At 46.8% G+C, this 22,979-nt stretch overlaps 1 protein-coding gene across 7 annotated transcripts in view; it reads left to right on the top strand.

Moving 5' to 3' along the window:
* The window catches only part of wrn (WRN RecQ like helicase), a 96,330-nt gene that overhangs the window by 68,084 nt on the left and 5,267 nt on the right, over positions 1-22,979 (top strand). For 6 of the 7 annotated variants that reach the window (XM_084324618.1, XM_084324617.1, XM_084324614.1 and 3 more), the window contains 9 exons: positions 3,232-3,295; positions 4,212-4,291; positions 5,067-5,130; positions 8,125-8,237; positions 9,371-9,485; positions 11,535-11,711; positions 16,177-16,339; positions 17,679-17,884; positions 22,402-22,569. In XM_084324618.1, the coding sequence (XP_084180744.1) occupies positions 3,232-3,295; positions 4,212-4,291; positions 5,067-5,130; positions 8,125-8,237; positions 9,371-9,485; positions 11,535-11,711; positions 16,177-16,339; positions 17,679-17,884; positions 22,402-22,569 (1,150 nt within the window). The remainder of the gene's footprint in view (positions 1-3,231; positions 3,296-4,211; positions 4,292-5,066; positions 5,131-8,124; positions 8,238-9,370; positions 9,486-11,534; positions 11,712-16,176; positions 16,340-17,678; positions 17,885-22,401; positions 22,570-22,979) is intronic. The other variant, XM_084324615.1, reaches the window with a different exon arrangement.

Genomic DNA, 22,979 nt, shown 5'->3' with positions numbered 1-22,979 from the left:
CCTCACCCCAACAAAATGTAGTTAGTTAAAATGTATTGAAATAACATCTATGTCATGAGCTTTCAAATCGTGCAACCACTTAACAATTATTGGTCCCCTTGGGGAAATTCAGGCATCATAGCAGCATGGGGGAGCGGGGAGGGGAGATACGATACAGGTAGTAAAAAGCAGTGTAAACAATATAACAACATGCTAAATATATGCAATATATAATCAAATAATTCAATCATCTAAATCGAATCTAAATTATATAATCTAAAAATGCTAAATGCTAAAATGCTTAATGCTAAATATGCTAATAACATTCTACATCAGTAACAATAACCAACCAAAAACTGAGGGGGGAAAAAAGTGCAATCCCTTTGCTAGAACAATAACATGCATAACAATACAGTTCAATAGTTGTCGTATTTTTTTACTTGGTTTTTGGTTTATTGACGTTACCATCACTCTTGTTTGTTTCCGAAGCAAGTCATCCTATTTGTCCCTGTAAAATATTTCTCTATTCTGTTCACCTACTGATACTTATCGGCTGCCCTGTTACCAACAAGGTCTGCCCTACATTTTCAAACAACTAGTTGCATCATAGTGCTGGCGGTAGCGCCTAAAGACAGTAGGATTGGTGGACTAAATTGGTGTCATTGTTTTGCAGATGGTCAATTCTACATGATCCAATTCGTTTTCACACCCTAACTTTTGAAAATGTTCAGTCCACTTTACGGTTTTTATATTAACATCAAAGATGTAGATGTTAATTTTATCTCTATATTGGTGATTATAATAGCCCAGCTAGTGCCAGTGTAAAAACCCTTCACCATTACCTTTGGTAGGGCGGCTATGTGGCGTAGTGGGCAAGGCGCTCGCCGCGAAATGCTGGAGACGCTGGGCTCGTCAGTTCGAGCCCAGCGCTCCACATTTGCTTTCAGTTTAGCTGGTCGTCCGTACTAATACACATTGGCCGTATTAGGGGGTGGGAAACTGATGGGTGGGGATCGGGCGTTGTGGACAGTGACTCCTACAGGTCGGTTGGTGCGCCTGCGCAGTAGAATCAGGAAGTGTCGGGGGCAGCGTGAGCCTCCCACGCGTTACTCCTCGCCACTGAGAGATCGAGCTGCGCAGGTGAAAAGATGCGACTGCTGTTACCTCAAGTAACGGAGGGGACTTGTGCTATGTATGACTTAGTCCACATTGCAGCCGGCTTGTGGGAGGCAAGAAACAGCGTCCGTGACAGGGGAGGGTTGAATTGGATACGAAATTGGGATGGGAGAAAATATAGAAAATGGGAGAAAAAGTGGATAAAAAAAAAACCATTACCTTTGGTAGACCAATCGCATTTTCATAAGTAGCGTTTAGGAGTAGCATTCAGGAGTAATGTTTAGTAGTAGCGTTCATGAGTAGTGTTCTGGAGTAATGTTTAGTAGTAGCGTTCTGGAGTAGTGTTCTGGAGTAGCATTCTGAAGTAGCATTCTGAAGTAGTGTTCTTGACTAGTGTTCTGGAGTAGTGTTCTGGAGTAGCGTTCTGGAGTAGTGTTCTGGAGTAGCGTTCTGGAGTAGCGTTCAGGAGTAGCGTTCTGGAGTAGCGTTCAGGAGTAGCATTCTGGAGTAGCGTTCAGGAGTAGCATTCAGGAGTAGCGTTCTGGAGTAGCGTTCTGGAGTAGCATTCTGGAGTAGCGTTCATGAGTAGCGTTCTGGAGTAGCCTTCAGGAGTAGCGTTCAGGAGTAGCGTTCAGGAGTAGCGTTCAGGAGTAGCGTTCTGGAGTAGCCTTCAGGAGTAGCCTTCAGGAGTAGCGTTCTGGAGTAGCGTTCTGGAGTAGCCTTCAGGAGTAGCCTTCAGGAGTAGCGTTCAGGAGTAGCGTTCAGGAGTAGCGTTCTGGAGTAGCCTTCTGGAGTAGCGTTCAGGAGTAGTGTTCAAGAGTAGCGTTCTGGAGTAGCGTTCAGGAGTAGTGTTCAGGAGTAGTGTTCAGGAGTAGCGTTCTGGAGTAGCCTTCAGGAGTAGCCTTCAGGAGTAGCGTTCAGGAGTAGCGTTCTGGAGTAGCATTCAGAAGTAACGTTGCTTAAACCTCTTCCACAAGAACACCGGGGCTGCGTCCTTCCTCATCATAGAACTCTGGAATCAAACACGGAAAGTCAGTGAAAGTCTCCCCGGACCTACACTACAACCCTTTTATGCTGCAACCCTCGCTCACTCTGAAGAACACGCGGAAGCAAAAGGCTTTCTTGAGATCTACGTCTGATCTTTTATCGCCTTGCTTTGACTCTCCCGAGGAGGGGATTGGGGTACGTGTAAAAAGGCAACGCCAGCTGCTTCGGTGCATCAGAAACGGTAGCAGCGACATCAAAGAGGTCACATTTAAACCCAACACTTGCGCACTCGGTGCCAAAGCCGGTCTCAGCCTTCAGCCCACTGGCACAGACGCTCCCAGATTTAATCGTCTGTCAAGGAACGCGTTTTAAAAGAGCTGTAACCACATTATATCCTCCCGATGTTTTCCTCTGTGGCTGTAACCTAATCCGCCTGTACATCCATTCATATAGTATTAGTTTGTAATGTTGAGAGTGATCCCCACATTTCCAGGCATTTGGGGGGGGAAAGGAAGTTATTGTAGCTTAGTGGTGTGTGGCATATAGATGTGATGCCTTAGGAATGTCATTAGCGTGTGTGTGTGTGTGTGTGTGTGTGCATGTGCGTGCGTGCGTGCGCACGCTGGTACCGGCACAGCCAAAGCATAATTCCAAGCTCCCCTTGTTCTCGACAACCTCCTCAAACGTTAGGCCTGGCATTCCGCTCCTGCAGCTGTTTGCTTTAAAGGAGCATGAAATCGCCACCATTATATGGCTCCCGGACATATCAACACGTCTGCCTGTGATATCTTCCTCTTGCTTTCACAGAGCACCCCCCCCCGTCCACTCTTGTCTTTCCTGCACAGTATCTCTGTCTACTCTCTCTCTCTTTCTCTCTCTCTAAGAATGTGTTTTTTGTTATCCTAGCGATATGCGTCCTTACATGGTGCATGTTACTCATCCGACAGATGTCTCCTATTCAGTCCACCGCCAGATTAGACAATGTTGTTTTTGTTTTGTGCCGTCGAGAGTGTCCTCCAAATTCCACTCCCAAACTGCTCCTCTTGAGAGTTGAAATGAACAAGTGCCATTTGTTTTAGTTTTTTTGTATTGAGATGTGTTGTTGCTGTGTAAATGTTTGTGTGCTGTGTGTTTTGTGTGTGGTTGTAGACGAGGTGCTGCTCCAGCCTCTGCCAACACCACCTCTGGCGCATATCCCTCCACCTCTTCAGTGGTGAGTGGTTTTGCTTTTAGATGGCTCTCTGTTCTCAACCTTGAGATGGTTATAGAATTCCAGTGAGCTATCGCTGTGGCATCTTCAGTTAGTGTTTAACCTACCTGTTCTCCCTAGCATTTAACCTTCCATACCCATAACCACCCTCCTCCAACCTGTCGCCCCCCTTGTACCCTCCCCTACCCTCTCTGCCTCCTTTCCCCTACCGGCTCCTGTATTTTCTGTTGTCTGTTACTGTGGCTCTATGTTCCTGTGTATTCATATTGTTCCCTGTTTCCCCTGTGGCTCTATGTTTCTTTTGTTTCTTTGTTCTTTCTTTCTGCCTACTGTTAGCGACTTCGGGTTACTGAGAAGCGCTCTATAAAATAATTGTTTTATTATTATTATTATAACAGGTGTAGCGGTTCAATCCCACAACGATTTGGAGTCCGATTATGATGTGTCGTAATATTTTCCATTTTTGACCATAGTTCAGTTCAAATCTATTTCAATAATAGTGTAATAGGTTTACAAATGCAATGGTTCAGTTAGGACTACTTAAATATATAAACATTTTAAAACCGCATAGCAAGGTATACATTTTCAGCATTGTGTAAGTGTAATAATGTAAATATAAATCAGTTACCTGTACATATATAAACACCTTACTTTAGATACATTTTGATCAATTTTATAGATTGATGCAGTTGGGTTTCCACACATGCATCTTCTAGTCTGTCTAGGATTCTTCTCAGGTGCTGCCTGGATATTCGTTTAGAGCGACAGTTGCTTGACAGCTCCATGTTACTATGTGTCAATGAAGTTGACATGTGCGACAGAAAACACGCTGACTGTGCTTTCTGCATCATACCACCACCACATTAGAAACCTATGTTGTGTCTGTTGTACCTCATTACTCCTATCTATCTCCAACCAGAAGAATCTGTCTGGTTCCTACTCCAGACCAGCCCCCAGCCAGCTGAGCCATGTCCCTGGTCGCTCCCCTGCTCAGTACAGGTAAGAGTTGTGCTGAGTTTAAGTGCAGCCCTGTGGCTTCACATCCAGCATCATTCCATTGGTAAATGGTGCATTTTATATAGCGCTTTTATCCAAAGCACTTTACAATTTTTGTTCCTCGCATTCACCCATTCACTCACCCATTCACACACTGACGGCGGAGGCAACCATGCAAGGTGCCAACCTGCTCATCGGGAGCAATTAGGGGTTAAATGGCTTGCTCAAGGACACTTTGACACGCTGCACGGAGTGGGAATTTAACCCACTGTCGCCCCCCCCCATTGATTGGCAATAAATGTACTAATTTCTCAACCTAAATCTAAACTTCAAATAACCTTGATGTGTGTCTCCAGCAATGATGGGTGTCCTATAGGTGATAGGATAAGTACTTGCACGCACTCAAATAAGTGTTGTAGTCGAATCACTAAATCTCAAGGTCGAGTCTCGAGTCCCCAGTGTCCGAGTCCAAGTCTGAGTCACTAAAGAAAAGCCACAGTCGAGTCCCCATTACCCTATTCATCAATATCTTATGCCAAATGATTAGGGCCTATTAAATAACTGTATTTATCAATTAACCAGTCTGAGTCCTCGTCTGCACCTACCGAGTCCGAATGCAGTCAATGCTCAAGTCCGAGTCATCAGTGCTCAAGTCCAAGTCGAGTCACGAGTCCTGAAAATCTGTCCTGGACTCCAGAACTACAACACTGGTCCCAACGTAGCGGAATGGTTTCTCAGAACAGGTGAACACCTGATTGACTCTGAACATGTCTTTCAGGTCGCCATCCAAGCCGGCCAAACCACAGCCACCACCTGTCTCTCCCAGGGAGCTTCAGCTGCAGGTACGTTACATCAGAAGCTCTATCCGCCCCCCATCTGGTGAGCGGCCATCCAGCCTCTAGAGAGCTGCAGGAAGTGCAGCCTGCTGTTCTAGCACCTCCATTCCACGCTCCGTAGGAATGTATCAACCCAGAGATCTAGCTTTTAAATGAGAACCTAATGTCATCACGCAGTCACAGAAACAACAGCTTTTAAATGAGAACCTAACGTAATCACGCAGTCACAGAAACAACAGCTTTTAGTAAATGAGAACCAAATGTCATCACGCAGTCACAGAAACAACAGCTGTTAGTAAATGAGAACCAAATGTCATCACGCAGTCACAGAAACAACAGCTTTTAAATGAGAACCAAATGTCATCACGCAGTCACAGAAACAACAGCTTTTAAATGAGAACCTAACGTCATCACGCAGTCACAGAAACAACAGCTTTTAGTAAATGAGAACCAAATGTATTCACACAGTCAAAGAAACAGCTTTTAGTAAATGAGAACCAAATGTAATCACGCAGTCACAGAAACAACAGCTTTTAAATGAGAACCTAATGTCATCACTCAGTCACAGAAACAACAGCTTTTAAATGAGAACCTAATGTCATCATGTATTTACAGAAACAACAGCTTTTAAATGAGAACCTAATGTCATCACTCAGTCACAGAAACAACAGCTTTTAAATGAGAACCTAATGTCATCATGTATTTACAGAAACAACAGCTTTTAAATGAGAACCTAATGTCATCACTCAGTCACAGAAACAATAGCTTTTAAATCAGAACCTAATGTCATCACTCAGTCACAGAAACAACAGCTTTTAAATCAGAACCTAATGTCATCATGCATTTACAGAAACAACAGCTTAGCTAACGTTAGTTCCAAAAGTTCATCCTCCGAACTTTTCTGTCACCGGCCCTGTCCGACAGACGGATACTCCTCATTGAGAAATAATAAAAAGAAATAGACAAAACAGATGTAGCTTGGCCCTTAGGCTGTAACATTAGTAATGTTCTGGGTCTCGCGGGGATGGCAGGCTTGAATGTTATCTGGGAGCACATTACTACCTTCAGACAAAAAATAAGCAACACTACTGGAAATCAGTCAGTAGCCATCTGAGGGATAGAAGTCTTATTGAATGTTGGACATTCCCTTTAATTGGTCAGCAAAACCACTACTCTGGCCTACCTGAGTAGGACCCACATGACTGCATACAAGGGAATTCAGTTGAAGTACTATTCACAGTTAAAGTACGTTATTAAGTTCATGGAGTCCCACTGACCCCGGGGACCAGTCACTTTGCACCTCATTGAAATGTGACCTGTGCAACGTGAGCTATGTGGGTGGAAGCGGACTGGAGGTGTGGATGTGGACTGGAGGGGAGGATGTGGACTGGAGGGGAGGATGTGGACTGGAGGGGAGGATGTGGACTGGAGGGGAGGATGTGGACTGGAGGGGAGGATGTGGACTGGAGGGGAGGATGTGGACTGGAGGGGTGGATGTGGACTGGAGGGGAGGATGTGGACTGGAGGGGTGGAAGCGGACTGGAGGGGTGGAAGCGGACTGGAGGGGTGGAAGCGGACTGGGCGGGGTGGAAGCGGACTGGAGGGGTGGATGTGGACTGGAGGGGTGGATGTGGACTGGAGGGGTGGATGTGGACAGGGGGGTGGAAGTGGACTGGAGGGGTGCAAGCGGACTGGAGGGGTGGAAGCGGACTGGAGGGGTGGATGTGGACTGGAGGGGTGGATGTGGACTGGAGGGGTGGATGTGGACTGGAGGGGTGGATGCGGACTGGAGGGGTGGATGCGGACTGGAGGGGTGGATGCGGACTGGAGGGGTGGAAGCGGACTGGAGGGGTGGAAGCGGACTGGAGGGGTGGATGCGGACTGGAGGGGTGGATGTGGACTGGAGGGGTGGATGCGGACTGGAGGGGTGGATGCGGACTGGAGGGGTGGATGCGGACTGGAGGGGTGGAAGCGGACTGGAGGGGTGGATGTGGACTGGAGGGGTGGATGCGGACTGGAGGGGTGGATGCGGACTGGAGGGGTGGATGCGGACTGGAGGGGTGGATGTGGACTGGAGGGGTGGATGTGGACTGGAGGGGTGGATGTGGACTGGAGGGGTGGATGCGGACTGGAGGGGTGGATGTGGACTGGAGGGGTGGATGTGGACTGGTGGATGTGGACTGGAGGGGTGGATGTGGACTGGAGGGGTGGATGTGGACTGGAGGAGTGGATGTGGACTGGAGGCGTGGATGTGGGAGCTTGGTCTTGTTCCATCAGCAAGCATGAGCAAGCACACACTCATGCTGCACACGCCCACACTTATGGCCACTAAGGAAAGGTCACTTTAAAAATAGTATAGTATAACCGAGATTGTATAAATTAGCATGTACAGAAAGACACTACCAAAGGACCTAGCATGTCCTCCATGCTCTGTAAATAACTTATGTACATATACCGATATGCCCTAATATGTTACTTGTTTATTGCACAATGTTACTTGTTTATTGCACAATGTTGATTCTATTATATGTTATTGCACATCGTTGCGGGCAAGACCACCCGCATTTCATTGTATACTTGTATGCCGTGACAAATAAAAACTCTTGACTTGACTTGACTTGATCAGTGGTGTAATTCCAAACTGTAAAGTAGAGCGTTTGCATTCTTAAAGGACGTGCGTTCAGTAGAAAGCTGTCTGGCCACAAAATAGCCTAGCTTAGCATAAATTAATGGTAGTGGATACAGACCAGCTAACCCAGTAATTACCTCTCTCGGAGTTGGAAGCTAGGCTAGTGTTTCATATCCGCTTCCATTCATTTGTGCTAAGCTAGCTAGATAGCTTTCTACTGTACACACATAGAGGAAATTGGTATCTAATTGGTATGAGCACATTTCCCATAATGTTGTTCCTTAACTCCACTTGTTGCATTACATCTCATCAGCATATTGGTTGATTCTCATCCATGACGTTGTATTAACTATGCTCTGCCTTTCCTGCAGACTGAGTTGTATGGGAAGCTGGTGGCCGAGCGTCAGAAACTGGCCAGCGAGAAGGACATCCCTCCAGCCATCCTGGCCACCAACAAGATCCTATTGGACATGGCAAAGATCAGGTACAGTTACAGTTACATGGAACACTTAGTTTAGTCCTGGAAAACCAGAAGATACAAATGCCTTTTCTCTGACCCTAACTGTAGCTGGCAGGTGACACTTTCTCTCTGACCCTACCTGTATCTGGCAGGTGACACTTTCTCTCTGACCCTACCTGTATCTGGCAGGTGACACTTTCTCTCTGACCCTCAATTTCTAACCATATCTTTAAATTAATCTGTGGCCATAAAGCAGCTTAAATGTCATAGCTAATGTATACTAGGTAGACACCATATTACCACACCTTTTGTTTTTTGTCTGAAATAATTATGCTACTACATATGAATTGGAGACTTTTGCAAACAAGTATATCCTTGTGCAGTTTGATCAATGTCATGTACAAATTATTTTCTCAAGAAATGTGAAGCAGTGTATTAGTTGCATCATATATCTAACCCTTCAAGCAGCCACAAACTGTCTGACAGTTTCTCTTACTCATATCCAGTGCGTAAAAGGTGATACAGATCAAGTACACCATACCTCATAGGTGTAAACCCTGTGACTCACATAGGAAGTCTGTGGTTCTGTGATTACTAGTGACATTACCACCCTTGGTTTTAGCAGTTACAAATACTGCAACTCACTAACTAACAAGAGGGACTTGGCAGTGATGTTCTTGGAAAAAAGAAAGTGGTTTGCAAAATTCTTAGTAATGTGTGTGCCTAGCTGATTAGACACATTGAATTCCTAAGAAATTCAAAAGAACGGTACCAACCAACACAGATAAACATCAAGTTACTGACGCAAGCAACCAAACAAGCTGCACAAGGTGGGCAGCAAAGCCTTTTGTAGGTTGTTAGTGTACTTCAATAAAACACTGTTTTACAGTATCTGCAAGTCGAGGTCCTCAGTGTCCACTTTGACTTCAGTTTTACCACTCATAAACTTGATTCAGCACGATACCCAAACATTTTAACGACAATGTTTATGTTCTTATGGTCTATCCGGAGTATTCCATTACTACAGTGCCATATGGCTGTCACGTTAGCCAAACAGCCTGTGATTGCATCAAATGCACATTGGTAGAGAAAATCATGCAACATCATGAGAATACTATGAATATTGTTTTTGAACGGGTCCTCTACTGTTTTTGCAGGCCGTGCAGCATTGCCAGTCTGAAGCTGGTGGACGGGGTGTCTGAGGCGAAGTCCAGCATGCTGGTGCCGCTCCTCCGGGTCATAGCAGGTTACTGTGAGGCACAGCAGTTAAAGGCAAGGCAGCGCCGGGAAGTCCACCTTTCCTCCCTGTCAACACTTCACCTCCGGGAGGCTTAGCAGGACTTTTTTCATCTCTTAACGTTAGTTGCAGTTAGGGTTCGGCGTCTCCCGTAAGGTTAAGGATAGGGTTAAAGTAAGGGTTATGCTATGTTCACAGGGATTCAGGCAGACGGTAGATGGCAAACCGGATATAGTGGGTGAGAGCAGGATGGTAAAATTAGGTGAAGTCGGCAGAGAATACCGGTAACGGTTGACAGCATTGCTGTTAAAATATTTTAACCTTTTGTCGTCATCCATGAATTTACAACCAGATTTTATGTGACTACAATGTACATGAAGAAAACGTGGACCATTGGAAGCTAATCATTCTGGTAAAACAAGATTTATAATATGATTAGAGCTTGAAATCCTAAGATTTTGCTGACATAAGAACTAACAGAGCTGGGCAGAATACCAGAAAATATATGGAAAGTTTGTTGTGCTATATTATTGAACTAGCGTTGGCAGATAACAAGCCTGTTTGAAGAGCGAATTCACCGTTGGCTAACTTGCTGGTGAACAATACCATCACCATAGCAACATGCCGCCCTGCCTTTCCCTTGTCCCGTTTTTACATTTCTCTCGTTGTAAAAGTGCCGTTACTGCCCAACCATCTGCCTGAACCCGTGTGAACACAGCATTAGGTTTATAAACAACCGCCCCGAGTTATAATGACCTGAAAATAGGGAGTTTTCTGTATAATCTGAGGGGTTGTTATGAAAACACATTTTATTATGCCATAGTAAATTATTTTCTGTTCTAACATTTTTCAGCTGATCACAATGTCCTTATAGTGTCCAATGTAGAAGGAAGGTCTCCTTGTAAGAATCCAACATTTAGAAGTTTTTCATCGCATTTCAGGACTTTTTGTTGCTTTTAAAATATATATTGGTACATATTTTGATGCATGGTCCTAATTGCTGTACCACACCATGCCTGTCGTGAGATAGTATTACTTACCACCTCTCTTCATGACTCATCTTACCTGCAGTCACAATACACACTCTCCATACCGTATTAACTCTGAACTCTATTGCCTATACTATACAAAGCAAAGACACAGTTACATATAGGCACAGCGAATAAGATTAACATTACAATCTGTTAAGACTGTTACAAGTCGACACATACTTTTAAATGCAGCAATTGAAGGAAGAACCTCCAACTTCAGAGTCAGTTGGAGGGCATTCCAGGTGTTGGAAGCATCAAAGGGAAAAGGGCATTTTTCCTAGTTCAGAGCAAACTCGAGGAACCCTAAGAACCAACCAGTCATTTGAACATGTAGAATAGCTTCCAAGATTCCATTCCAACAGTTTTGTGATGTAAGGGGGAAGCTTATCAGTAAGTACTTTAAAAATAAACAAATACCAGTGATAGTTACGCCTTTCAACCAGAGAAGGCTATCCAACCTTTTCATAAAGGACACAGTGGTGGGTATCATATCTGTCACCAGTTATAAATCTGAAGGCAGAATGATTCCAGCGGTACTGTATATATTTATCTATATGCGTATGAATATATCTGCATATATTCCTGTTTACATAACTGTATACATACCCCCTGTGCACTCTACACGCTGTATATACTATATCTATATCTGTGTATATCTCATACCTACTTATTAGTTATACCACTGGCCAGTATGGCTATGAGTGTATATTTATACTTGTATCACTGTACGTAATAATATTGTACATACATCAGATTAACACATTTACTCGGCTTGTTATATATATTCCATTTAATCACTTGATACACTGTATATTGTTATTGCACTTTACTGTTACCTTTGTACTCTGGTTAAATGCCAATTTTTGTTGTTGTACTGTACTGTTTTGTACGATGATGACACATTTGAATCTAATCTAATCAAGAAGGGAGGCAGAGAATGAGGCCCAGCTGAAAGAGAGCCATGATTTTAAAGGGAGATATTTCCAGTCACAGCTCTAAATTCCCAACGCCCTCTTCTCTCTAATCTGTCATGTCTCCTCCCCTGTGGTCCAGGTGGAGAGTCCCTGCCAGGCCCCGGCCTCAGAGGGAACACAGCCCCCAGGCGCCTCCAGACACCAGGCCCCGGCCTCAGAGGGAACACAGCCCCCAGGCGCCTCCAGACACCTGGCCCCTCTCCCTGACAGTGTCTCCATCACCTATAGGCTCTTCCAGGAAGAGGGCAAGAGCATCGTACGTGTCATCCTCGGAGATCACCACAGATCCCACATGTTTCCACTACCTTTTTCAGCCTTTTGACTTTCTTGAATCGACGCCCAATACTATAGATATCTTAGGACTAGGCCACACATAATAAAACAAAAATAGAATCACATTCAAATTTGTTACTATAAAAATTATATAAATTTGACACATGGGGCGGCTGGGTGGCGCAGCGGACATTGCGCTTGTCACCAACGCAAGTGACACCGGGTTCGAATCCGGCTGTCGGCGTTGCCTCCGACTTGGGTCGGCCGTCATACTAACTCAATTGGCAGAGTTAGCGAGTGGGAAGTCGAAGGGTCTGGTCGTTGTGAACAGCGACTCCTACAGGTCGGTTGGGGCGCCTGCACAGCAAAGTCAGGAAAATGGCGGGGGCAGTGTGAGCCTCCTACACGTTACTCCTCGCCAAATGAGAGTCCGCGCTGGCAGGTGAAAAGATGTGACGGGCTGCCTCCACATGTATCGGAGGGGACATGTGATGCAAGGCTTCTATCCTCCCTACAACCGGCCAGTGGGGGGCATATGCGAGCAACAATCAGGACAGTGGAGGGAGAATTGGCACAAGAGGTAAATTGGGATGGGGAGAAAAATCACAGAAAAAGGAGGAGAAAAAAGTAGATAAAGAAAAAAATATTTGACACATATTTTTGGATAGAAGTAATTAAGTTTCCTATAAAAAAACGAAATGGGGAAGTAGATTTAATGCTAAAGCTTGATTGATTGATTGAAAATTGTATTAACAGATTGCAGAATGGATACAATACAGTACGGCTCAATACACACAATTCTTAACTCAATGGACGCCAGAGGTCGCTGTGGGCGTATGGCTGTGTGTGCCAGCGCTGTAATAAAATGAGGGTACATGCCGGTGTTTGTAGTGCTAAAACTATATTAAATATTATAGCTATGGATCTAATGATATAGTCGATTGTCAGTGAGTTTCTTCCGGTCAATATGCAAAAAACAGATACGTTTTTCATCAATACATTCCCGTTTTATACTGTGGTGAATATGAGTATAGTTTTAGAGTAATTCTGTGTAATCCGCCCACCAGCTACTACCAATTTTTAACCCATTCCTGCTCCTATCCTATACCCAACTTGGACTCCTGCTCCTCCTACCGTTTTCCCTTAGACTCTCACTCCCCCCCATTTTTACTGCCCCCCCCCCCCCCGCCTCTCATGTACTGCTGCTGATCTTCACTCGTACAATAACAATTACCGTCTCCCTGCTGCCATTGCCACTGCTGCCAGAAACGCTGGCATTCACTGTCGCCGCAGCAACATCCACTGAGGCCCCCGCCTAAATCGAAACCGGACTCTCCACCTCCCTGACGGCTCAAACATCCCCTCTTTCTGGACTACCTCTCGCCCCCCTGTCACCTTCACCCACCGCACCGCTAACCTCAATAACCTCCGCTCCTTCCTCCCTGCTCCCCCATCCATCTCCCTTGCACTCCTTAACACTCGCTCTCTCTCAAATAAATCACCTCTGATCTCTGATCTACTACTGGACAACAACCTCGACCTACTCCTCCTCACTGAAACCTGGCAACAGCCCTTGGACTTCTACTCCCTCAACCAAGCTACCCCCCCAAACTACAGTTTCATCGCCAAGCCCCGCCTCTCTGGCCGAGGGGGGGGTCTTGCCATTTTCCACAAACACTCCCTATCCATCACTGAACTGCACCTAAACCTCCCTCCCATGTTATCCTTCGAATACCTCACCTTTTCCCTCCCCAACTCTATCACTGCACTACTTCTTTAACGCCCTCCAAAGCCTCACCACTCTTTCCTAACTGAACTTTCCGATCTCCTGACTATAGCCTCCACTCTCTCCACCCGCCTCCTACTCACCGGTGACTTCAACATCCATGTTGACCAACTTAACTCAAACCTCACACCTGACTTCCTCTCCCTCCTTGACTGTTTTAGCCTCACCCAGCACATCAACTTCCCCACCCACAACAAAGGCCACACACTTGACCTTGTCTGCTCTGCCTCCCTACCCATATCCAATCCTCACCCTATCCCATTCCCACTCTCTGACCACTACTGCATCCTTTTCTCTGCTCCCCTTCCCGCACCCCACCACAAAAAACGCACCATCTCTTTCCGTAACATTAAATCCATTGACCCTCTCACCCTGTCCCAGTCCATAACCTCTGCCTTTCCCCCTGACTCCGCCCCGTCTAACCCCCGATGACTATGCCCTCCTGCTCAACTCCACTCTCTCTGACTCCCTTGACTCACTGGCACCCCTGAAAACTATCACTGTCTCATTCACCACCTCCTCCCCCTGGTACACCCCGGAACTCCGCTCTATGAAGCAGACCGGCCGTCAACTCGAACGCCTCTATAAAAAAGAACATCTCACCATCCACGCTGACCTCCATAAACAGCACATCTCCTCCTACCGTGATGCACTTCAAGCTGCCAAATCTGCCCACTACTCCACCATCATCAACAGCAGCAACTGAAACCCCCGGACCCTCTTCTCCACTGTCAAGAAACTCCTACAACCCCCGGACAATAACTCACTCTCCTCCCCTGACCTCTGCAACTCGTTTCTCCTCACAAAATATCCCAAATCAACAGCTCACTGACCGCCCGCATCGCCAACTACCGCCCCGCCCCTATCAATTTTCACCCACCTGACTCCATCCCTCCCACCCCCTTCACTGCCTTCGCCCCTGTTGACTCCTCCTTCATCACGGACCTCATGACCACCTCCAAGGCCACTACCTGCTCCCTCGACCCCCTCCCCACTACTCTCACCAAGGCCTGCCTCCCTGCTCTCATCCCCCACTGCACTGCCCTTTTCAACCAGTCACTATCCCTAGGCCACGTCCCCTCCCTCTATAAACTCGCCGCTGTCACCCCTGTCCTCAAAAAAACCCACCCTCGACCCATCCAACCTCTCCAACTACCGCCCCATCTCCAATCTCCCTTTCTTTTCTAAAACACTTGAACGCATTGCTGCCTCCCAACTCCACTCCCATCTCCAGTCCAACACCCTCTATGAACCCCTTCAGTCTGGCTTCCGTTCTGCTCACAGCACCGAAACTGCACTGGTTAAAGTCATCAATGACCTCCTCATCTCCACTGATTCTGGTGCCCTCAACATCCTGATCCTACTCTATCTTAGTGCAGCCTTTGACACAGTGTGTCAAAGCGAGCGTGTTTCCAACGTAATCCAGCATTGAACATGAACGGGGGGGGGGGGGTTGACCCTCGTCGATGCATCCGTTATAACCGCTTGTCCTGCCCAAATATTTAGACCCCGCCCGCACGCCGCAGCTCGGCCCAGACACAAAGCCACATAGTTTCAAATGGAGTGCAATAGCAGCAGTAAGGCGTTATGTGGCGGTATTGGACTTTTGTGACTTTTGTGATAACACCTGCATGTTTATGAATGGAAATAGCGAATGAAAGAAATAACGATCCAATAACGAGTATACTCGTTGTTGGCAGTATTCGATTGGCGGGCTATAACGAGTCAACTTGTCTTTGGCGGGGAATGAGTTAAAGGGGAACTCCAACATTTTGGGAAATTAGCTTATTTAACATCTTCCCTGGAGTTAGACAAGAAGATGCATACCTTTTTTGTCTCTGTGCGTGCATTTTAGCTTTGGGAATAGACGCTCCGTTAGCATAGCTTAACTTCATCACTGGAAGTGAGGCAGGACAGTAGCCTTACAGTGCCTTACAGTGTATTGCAAGGTCTGACATTGACCAAATTTGATATGCATGACCTTGATGGGCTCTAGGTCAACTCCTGAAAAGGGGGTCAATGTCAGACCTTGCAATCAAAAGTTAGGGGGCGCACTGAAATTATGGCAAGGGTTATTAGCCCCCTAACTTTTGATTGCAAAGTCTGACATTGACCCCCTTTTCAGGAGTTGACCTAGAGCCCACCAAGGTCATGCATATCAAGTTTGGTCAATGTCAGACCTTGCAATACACTGTAAGGCACTGTAAGGCTACTGTCCTGCCTCACTTCCAGTGATGAAGCTAAGCTATGCTAACGGAGCGTCTATTCCCAAAGCTAAAATGCACGCACAGAGACAAAAAAGGTATGTATCTTCTTGTCTAACTCCAGGGAAGATGTTAAATAAGCAAATTTCCCAAAATGTTGGAGTTCCCCTTTAAGGGGATGCAGACCAGAGAAAGACTTTCGTCTTGTTTACATCAGGGTCCCCCATTTTCAATTCATAATGACATTTATGACATACACGACAACATACAGATATACAGATATATATCATGACATTTATGACATACATGATATATACAGTACTGTTAGGTACAAGGTTTAGTAATATCAGCTATCACTGAATATCAACTTGTGTGTGTAAAGCAAGGTTTAGTGATATCAGCTATCACTGAATATCAACGTGTCTGTGTGTGTGTTTGTTGTGTGTTTGTGTGTTCAGAGGCAGGTGTGTGACGTGCGCACCCTGCAGATTGCTGTGGTGGAGGCCCACCTGCTGCAGGCCTACAGGGCCAGCCACCCACTGGACACAGAGAGAACTGGACTCACCTCAGCCGTCCGCAAGACCATCACTGACACCATCCAGGCCCCTCCCATCAACTCTGGTACCCAGGCATGCCTTCATTAGTCCAGGCTGTGCTATCATCTCTGTTACCTAGACATGGCTTCATTAGTCCAGGCTGTGCTATCATCTCTGTTACCTAGACATGGCTTCATTAGTCCAGGCTGTGCTAACATCTCTGTTACCTAGACATGGCTTCATTAGTCCAGGCTGTGCTAACATCTCTGTTACCTAGACATGGCTTCATTAGTCCAGGCTGTGCTGTCATCTCTGTTACCTAGACATGGCTTCATTAGTCCAGGCTGTGCTAACATCTCTGTTACCTAGACATGGCTTCATTAGTCCAGGCTGTGCTAACATCTCTGTTACCTAGACATGGCTTCATTAGTCCAGGCTGTGCTAACAATGAAACTGTGCTAGCACAGTCAGGTTGGACAAGCTATACCTCAGTGGCATTACACAGAAATAAATGACTGGCTAGTGGCTTATTGTAGAGTAAGCTAATTACAGTATTTGCTATCATGTTATAACATTGTTTGAAGACCTGCTTTTCTCCCAGTATCTCTTGACATGCTGTTAAGGAAAATATATGTCTGTTCCCTGTCATCCCAGTGAAGAGGGTTATTATTAAAATGGCATTTCAATTCTATTTTGTGATTGATTCTCCTTGAAAGAGTGTTGCTATGGTCTTTAAAACAATCACATTTGCTTGTAATTCTTAAGTTTTCTTTTGAATTCCATAAAAACCCTTTTCATTGTGCTACCGTAAGTAACACGTTAGGGAATCATTTGATATATCTTATAACACATGTATCATTATATATTAGACTAACATTACACCATGCTGGGTTATTAACCCTGGGGTTTATCTCTTTAAGTGTAACTCTTGAGAGACAAAAGAGAGACATTCCAGGTACATCTCTGTGATTTCAGGTCATCTTGGTCAAAAGCCTGCAGGGGTTATTTATGTGATTACCATCACTTGTGGAATGTTGGCTTGTTTGTTCAGGCTTTATTTTACGACTCTACCTTCATCTGAGGTTATTTAAGCGCAACAGAGGAACCATACGAGAGGGCCGTCTCCCTGGCTGCCGGTCACACGGGGCCACAGGGGCCATGCAGAGCAGGGATGATATGTGGTGCACAATAAAGAAACCACTCTCTCCTGAATCAAAGAACTCCTCACTGAAGGATTCTCAAACAAATGTTATATATACTGTATATATATATAACATTATACTCTCGATAACTCTCAAACCAGATGACTGCCAGACTTGTCTTTTGACAGATTATTTTTGGAATACGTGTGACATCATGTTCACGATCACATCTGTTTTTGTGCCCCCGCTATCTCACAATCCCGCTATCTGCTTTTCCGACAGACCTGCGTGACGTCAAGGCCATCCGCACCAGGCTTCCTGACGGCATCAGCTCCTTCCTGTTGCATCTCACCCTGACTGAACTGGAGAGAGAGGGGAAGGCCACAGCTCCCCCTGCTGCCTATAGCAGCTTACTGCAGCACAGACCACTTAGACCTGTGGCCGCCAGGCCTCCAGTCCAAAGCAACATCAGCTGGATAGAGCCACAGGTTAGATGACACTGGAGTGCACGTCTAGGCCTAAAGAGGCCCATTGTTTCTTGGGGTCAGAGGATATGAGCTTTTTGTAAATTTTTATAAAGCTCTAAATGTATTGGACAGGCTGGTCAAGCTGCCTTTGTGAGGAGAACATTCAATAGAAGCTGTTGCTTAACCATCAGACGACCCACAGACCAAAAAGGTTTAGAACCACTGGACTATATGGACGACTATGCAAGTCTGAAACTGACCAATAGATGGCGACAAAATGTTGCCCATAATTACAGCTTTTCCTCCTGTGATTTATTTCCTCTCCTTACCATAGCCATATATTTTGTACAGTGTGTCAAACTGCCATGACGGACGTCCTCTCATGTACGTCAGTAGGGGGCATTACTGATTGGAATGCACCGCGTGGTTGATTGATGGAACGCTGGGCGGTATATCAAGCCTAACAACATTGAGAGGGCACCATCCCCTCAAGGCATACGCAAAGCACCACTGTATGTATCCATCATCTGTTGTACGTTACATCACTCACCGCTGCGGCCTGGGCTATCCCCACACTGACATATTGGGATCTTTTTCATTCATGGATGCGCCCTTAATTGCATTACTCATGAGCTAATCCGTCTTAATCATGTTAGGGAGGGATGTCGATGCTAAAAGCATTGATCGGAGCAGCGGCGGTCCGTAGCGCACGTCATTGATGGTCACTCGCTCATTATGAGAGAGTGGGGCCGGGATGATGACGACATCCCCCGGGACCCAAAAATGCCAACGTCAGCGTTCCCCGCCTTTGACTCGACTCCCCGCTCCGAGGCTGCGGCACCTTGTCAGCGCGCTGCAGACTCTCTCTACTGTAAGTCGTCAAATCCATTATGTAAGATGCTCCGCTCCAGCACATGTTCTGCTTTATAGCTTCCTGTCTATTAGACAAAGGACTCCCGCAGGACGCTGTAATTACACCTCCTGCTGCAAAGTCACGCGCACACCGGAAGGGTTAGTGTGTCTTGTCTCTGGCCACTCTGCTCTCTCTCTCTCTCTCTCTCTCTCTCTCTCTCTCTCTCTCTCTCTCTCTCTCTCTCTCTCTGATCTTTCTCTCACTGATCTTTCTCTCAGTCTCTTATCTCTCTCTCTATCTCTATCTCTCTCTCTTTCTGTCAGTCTCTCTCTCTCTCTCTCTCTCTCTCTCTCTCTCTCTCTCTCTCTCTCTCTCTCTCTCTCTCTCTCTCTCTCTCTCTCTCTCTCTCTCTCTCTCTCTCTCTCTCTCTCCTCTCTCTCTCTCTCAGTGCAGAGCCCAATCTCTCAGGCAGCTCTTGTCACCTCATAAAACCTCCATTAAGGGGCCAGGCTTTAGACGCCAGCAGGACATCTGGTGCCGCCTCTCAGGCTGATTACACCAGGAGACCTATTTTCTTAAAGACAGCAGGCAGCAGCAGTGGCACGACAAGCCCAGTGACATCCTCAACCCTCAGTCCTCAGCCCTCATCCCTCATCCCTCAGTCCTCATCCCTCAGTCCTTAGTCCTCAGCCCTCAGTCCTTAGTCGTCAGCCCTCAGTCCTTAGTCTTCAGTCCTTAGTCTTCAGCCCTCATCCCTCAGTCCTTAGTCTTCAGCCCTCAGTCCTTAGTCTTCAGCCCTCATCCCTCAGTCCTTAGTCCTCAGCCCTCAGTCCTTAGTCTTCAGCCCTCATCCCTCAGTCCTTAGTCTTCAGCCCTCAGTCCTTAGTCTTCAGCCCTCATCCCTCAGTCCTTAGTCCTCAGCCCTCAGTCCTTAGTCTTCAGCCCTCAGTCCTTAGTCCTCAGCCCTCAGTCCTTAGTCTTCAGTCCTCAGTCCTTAGTCTTCAGCCCTCAGTCCTTAGTCTTCAGCCCTCATCCCTCAGTCCTTAGTCTTCAGCCCTCAGTCCTTAGTCTTCAGCCCTCAGCCCTCATCCCTCAGAGAGAATGTTCTTTATTGAGAAAGTAGGAAGGCTGAGAGGGAGACAGAGTAGGGGAGACACAGGAGAGAGGGTTCTTTATAGAGACAGTAGGAAGGCTGAGAGGGAGACAGAGTAGGGGAGACAGGAGAGAAGGTTCTTTATTGAGACGGTAGGAAGGCTGAGAGGGAGACAGAGTAGGGGAGACACAGGAGAGAGGGTTCTTTATAGAGACAGTAGGAAGGCTGAGAGGGAGACAGAGTAGGGGAGACACAGGAGAGAAGGTTCTTTATTGAGACAGTAGGAAGGCTGATAGGGAGACAGAGTAGGGGAGACACAGGAGAGAAGGTTCTTTATTGAGACAGTAGGAAGGCTGAGAGGGAGACAGAGTAGGGGAGACACAGGAGGGAAGGTTCTTTAGTGAGACAGTAGGAAGGCTGAGAGGGAGACAAGAGTAGGAGAGACACAGGAGAGAAGGTTCTTTAGTGAGACCGTAAGAAGGCTGAGAGGGAGACAGAGTAGGGGAGACACAGGAGAGAAGGTTCTTTATTGAGACCGTAAGAAGGCTGAGAGGGAGACAGAGTAGGGGAGACACAGGAGAGAAGGTTCTGTATTGAGACAGTAGGAAGGCTGAGAGGGAGACAGAGTAGGGGAGACACAGGAGAGAATGTTCTTTATTGAGACAGTAGGAAGGCTGAGAGGGAGACAGAGTAGGGGAGACACAGGAGAGAAGGTTCTTTATTGAGACGGTAGGAAGGCTGAGAGGGAGACAGAGTAGGGGAGACACAGGAGAGAGGGTTCTTTATAGAGACAGTAGGAAGGCTGAGAGGGAGACAGAGTAGGGGAGACACAGGAGAGAGGGTTCTTTATTGAGACGGTAGGAATGCTGAGAGGGAGACAGAGTAGGGGAGACCCAGGAGAGAAGGTTCTTTATAGAGACAGTAGGAAGGCTGAGAGGGAGACAGAGTAGGGGAGACACAGGAGAGAAGGTTCTTTATTGAGACGGTAGGAAGGCTGAGAGGGAGACAGAGTAGGGGAGACACAGGAGAGAAGGTTCTTTATTGAGACAGTAGGAAGGCTGAGAGGGAGACAGAGTAGGGGAGACACAGGAGAGAAGCTTCTTTATTGAGACGGTAGGAAGGCTGAGAGGGAGACAGAGTAGGGGAGACACAGGAGAGAAGGTTCTTTATTGAGACAGTAGGAAGGCTGAGAGGGAGACAGAGTAGGGGAGACACAGGAGAGAAGGTTCTTTATTGAGACAGTAGGAAGGCTGAGAGGGAGACAGAGTAGGGGAGACACAGGAGAGAAGGTTCTTTATTGAGACAGTAGGAAGGCTGAGAGGGAGACAGAGTAGGGGAGACACAGGAGAGAAGGTTCTTTATAGAGACGGTAGGAAGGCTGAGAGGGAGACAGAGTAGTGGAGACACAGGAGAGAAGGTTCTTTATAGAGACGGTAGGAAGGCTGAGAGGGAGACAGAGTAGGGGAGACACAGGAGAGAAGGTTCTTTATTGAGACAGTAGGAAGGCTGAGAGGGAGACAGAGTAGGGGAGACACAGGAGGGAAGGTTCTTTATTGAGACAGTAGGAAGGCTGAGAGGGAGACAGAGTAGGGGAGACACAGGAGAGAAGGTTCTTTATTGAGACGGTAGGAAGGCTGAGAGGGAGACAGAGTAGGGGAGACACAGGAGAGAAGGTTCTTTATTGAGACGGTAGGAAGGCTGAGAGGGAGACAGAGTAGGGGAGACACAGGAGAGAAGGTTCTTTATTGAGACGGTAGGAAGGCTGAGAGGGAGACAGAGTAGGGGAGACACAGGAGAGAAGGTTCTTTATTGAGACGGTAGGAAGGCTGAGAGGGAGACAGAGTAGGGGAGACACAGGAGAGAAGGTTCTTTATTGAGACGGTAGGAAGGCTGAGAGGGAGACAGAGTAGGGGAGACACAGGAGAGAAGGTTCTTTATAGAGACGGTAGGAAGGCTGAGAGGGAGACAGAGTAGGGGAGACACAGGAGAGAAGGTTCTTTATAGAGACGGTAGGAAGGCTGAGAGGGAGACAGAGTAGGGGAGACACAGGAGAGAAGGTTCTGCTGGGATTTGATTCCAGGTTAGCTCGGTGGTAACATGGTAATTTTGCTGCCCTAGTGGTTGATATTTGCATCCTCCTGCACACTCTGCCCCACCCCCAATCTGTGATGTCAGAGAACCTTTTTTTTCCCCTAGACAGACTTTGAAAGTACCTCCAAAGAGGTACTCTGACATCACAGCTTGGGGTGGTACTCTGACATCACAGCTTGGGGTGGTACTCTGACGTCACAGCTTGGGGTGGTACTCTGACATCACAGCTTGGGGTGGTACTCTGACATCACAGCTTGGGGTGGTACTCTGACATCACAGCTTGGGGTGGTACTCTGACATCACAGCTTGGGGTGGTACTCTGACATCACAGCTTGGGGTGGAGCAGATTGTGCAGCACGGTGAAATTATCAACCACGAGGGCAGCAAAATGACCATGTGTTTAGTTACTCTTTAACCACCATGTCCATGTCTGGCCACCAACCACTGCTCTCTTCAGACATAACGTCTTGGCAGTAACCAGTGTGGTGTATTCTCCTCCAGGACAAGGCGCTGGTCCAGCCAGCCCCACAGACACACCGGCCAGCCCCACAGACACACCGGCCAGCCCCACAGACACACCGGCCAGCCCCACAGACACACCAGGAACCTGATGAGATGGATATGACTCTGATTGAGGATGAGCTGTTCAGAGACATCCTGATGCCTGAGGTAACACTGATAGGATGAGCTGTTCAGAGACCTCCTGATGTCAGAAGTAACACTTGGCTTGTTTTTACCTGATCGGACCGCCAGATGGGTGGAGTTTGCCAATATACTATTCAGCTATTTCACTGTTATTATTATTCTCTTCTAGTCTTCTTTTCTGCAATCTTACCTTATCGAAGCAGTAAGCCCCACCCAGAAGGTTAAAACAAACCTCAAGAATGTGTTTGCAAATACTATTTCACCATCCAGTGACAATGGATGACTTTAGCAGTCTGGGATGGCTTAGGGTTGAAGAAAGGGTACACCAGCTTAAAATGCTACTGGTTTTTAAAGTACTGAAAGAAACGGTCCCCAAGTACCTAGTAAATTATTTTAATAAAGTAGGAGATGTCCACAAACACGCCACAAGAGGA

The sequence above is a fragment of the Notolepis coatsorum genome (assembly GCF_963971535.1).
Source record: "Notolepis coatsorum genome assembly, chromosome: 11".
NCBI lineage: Eukaryota > Metazoa > Chordata > Actinopteri > Aulopiformes > Paralepididae > Notolepis > Notolepis coatsorum.
Note: the sequence above shows the minus strand (reverse complement) of the source record. Positions and strands in the feature narration are given on the sequence as shown.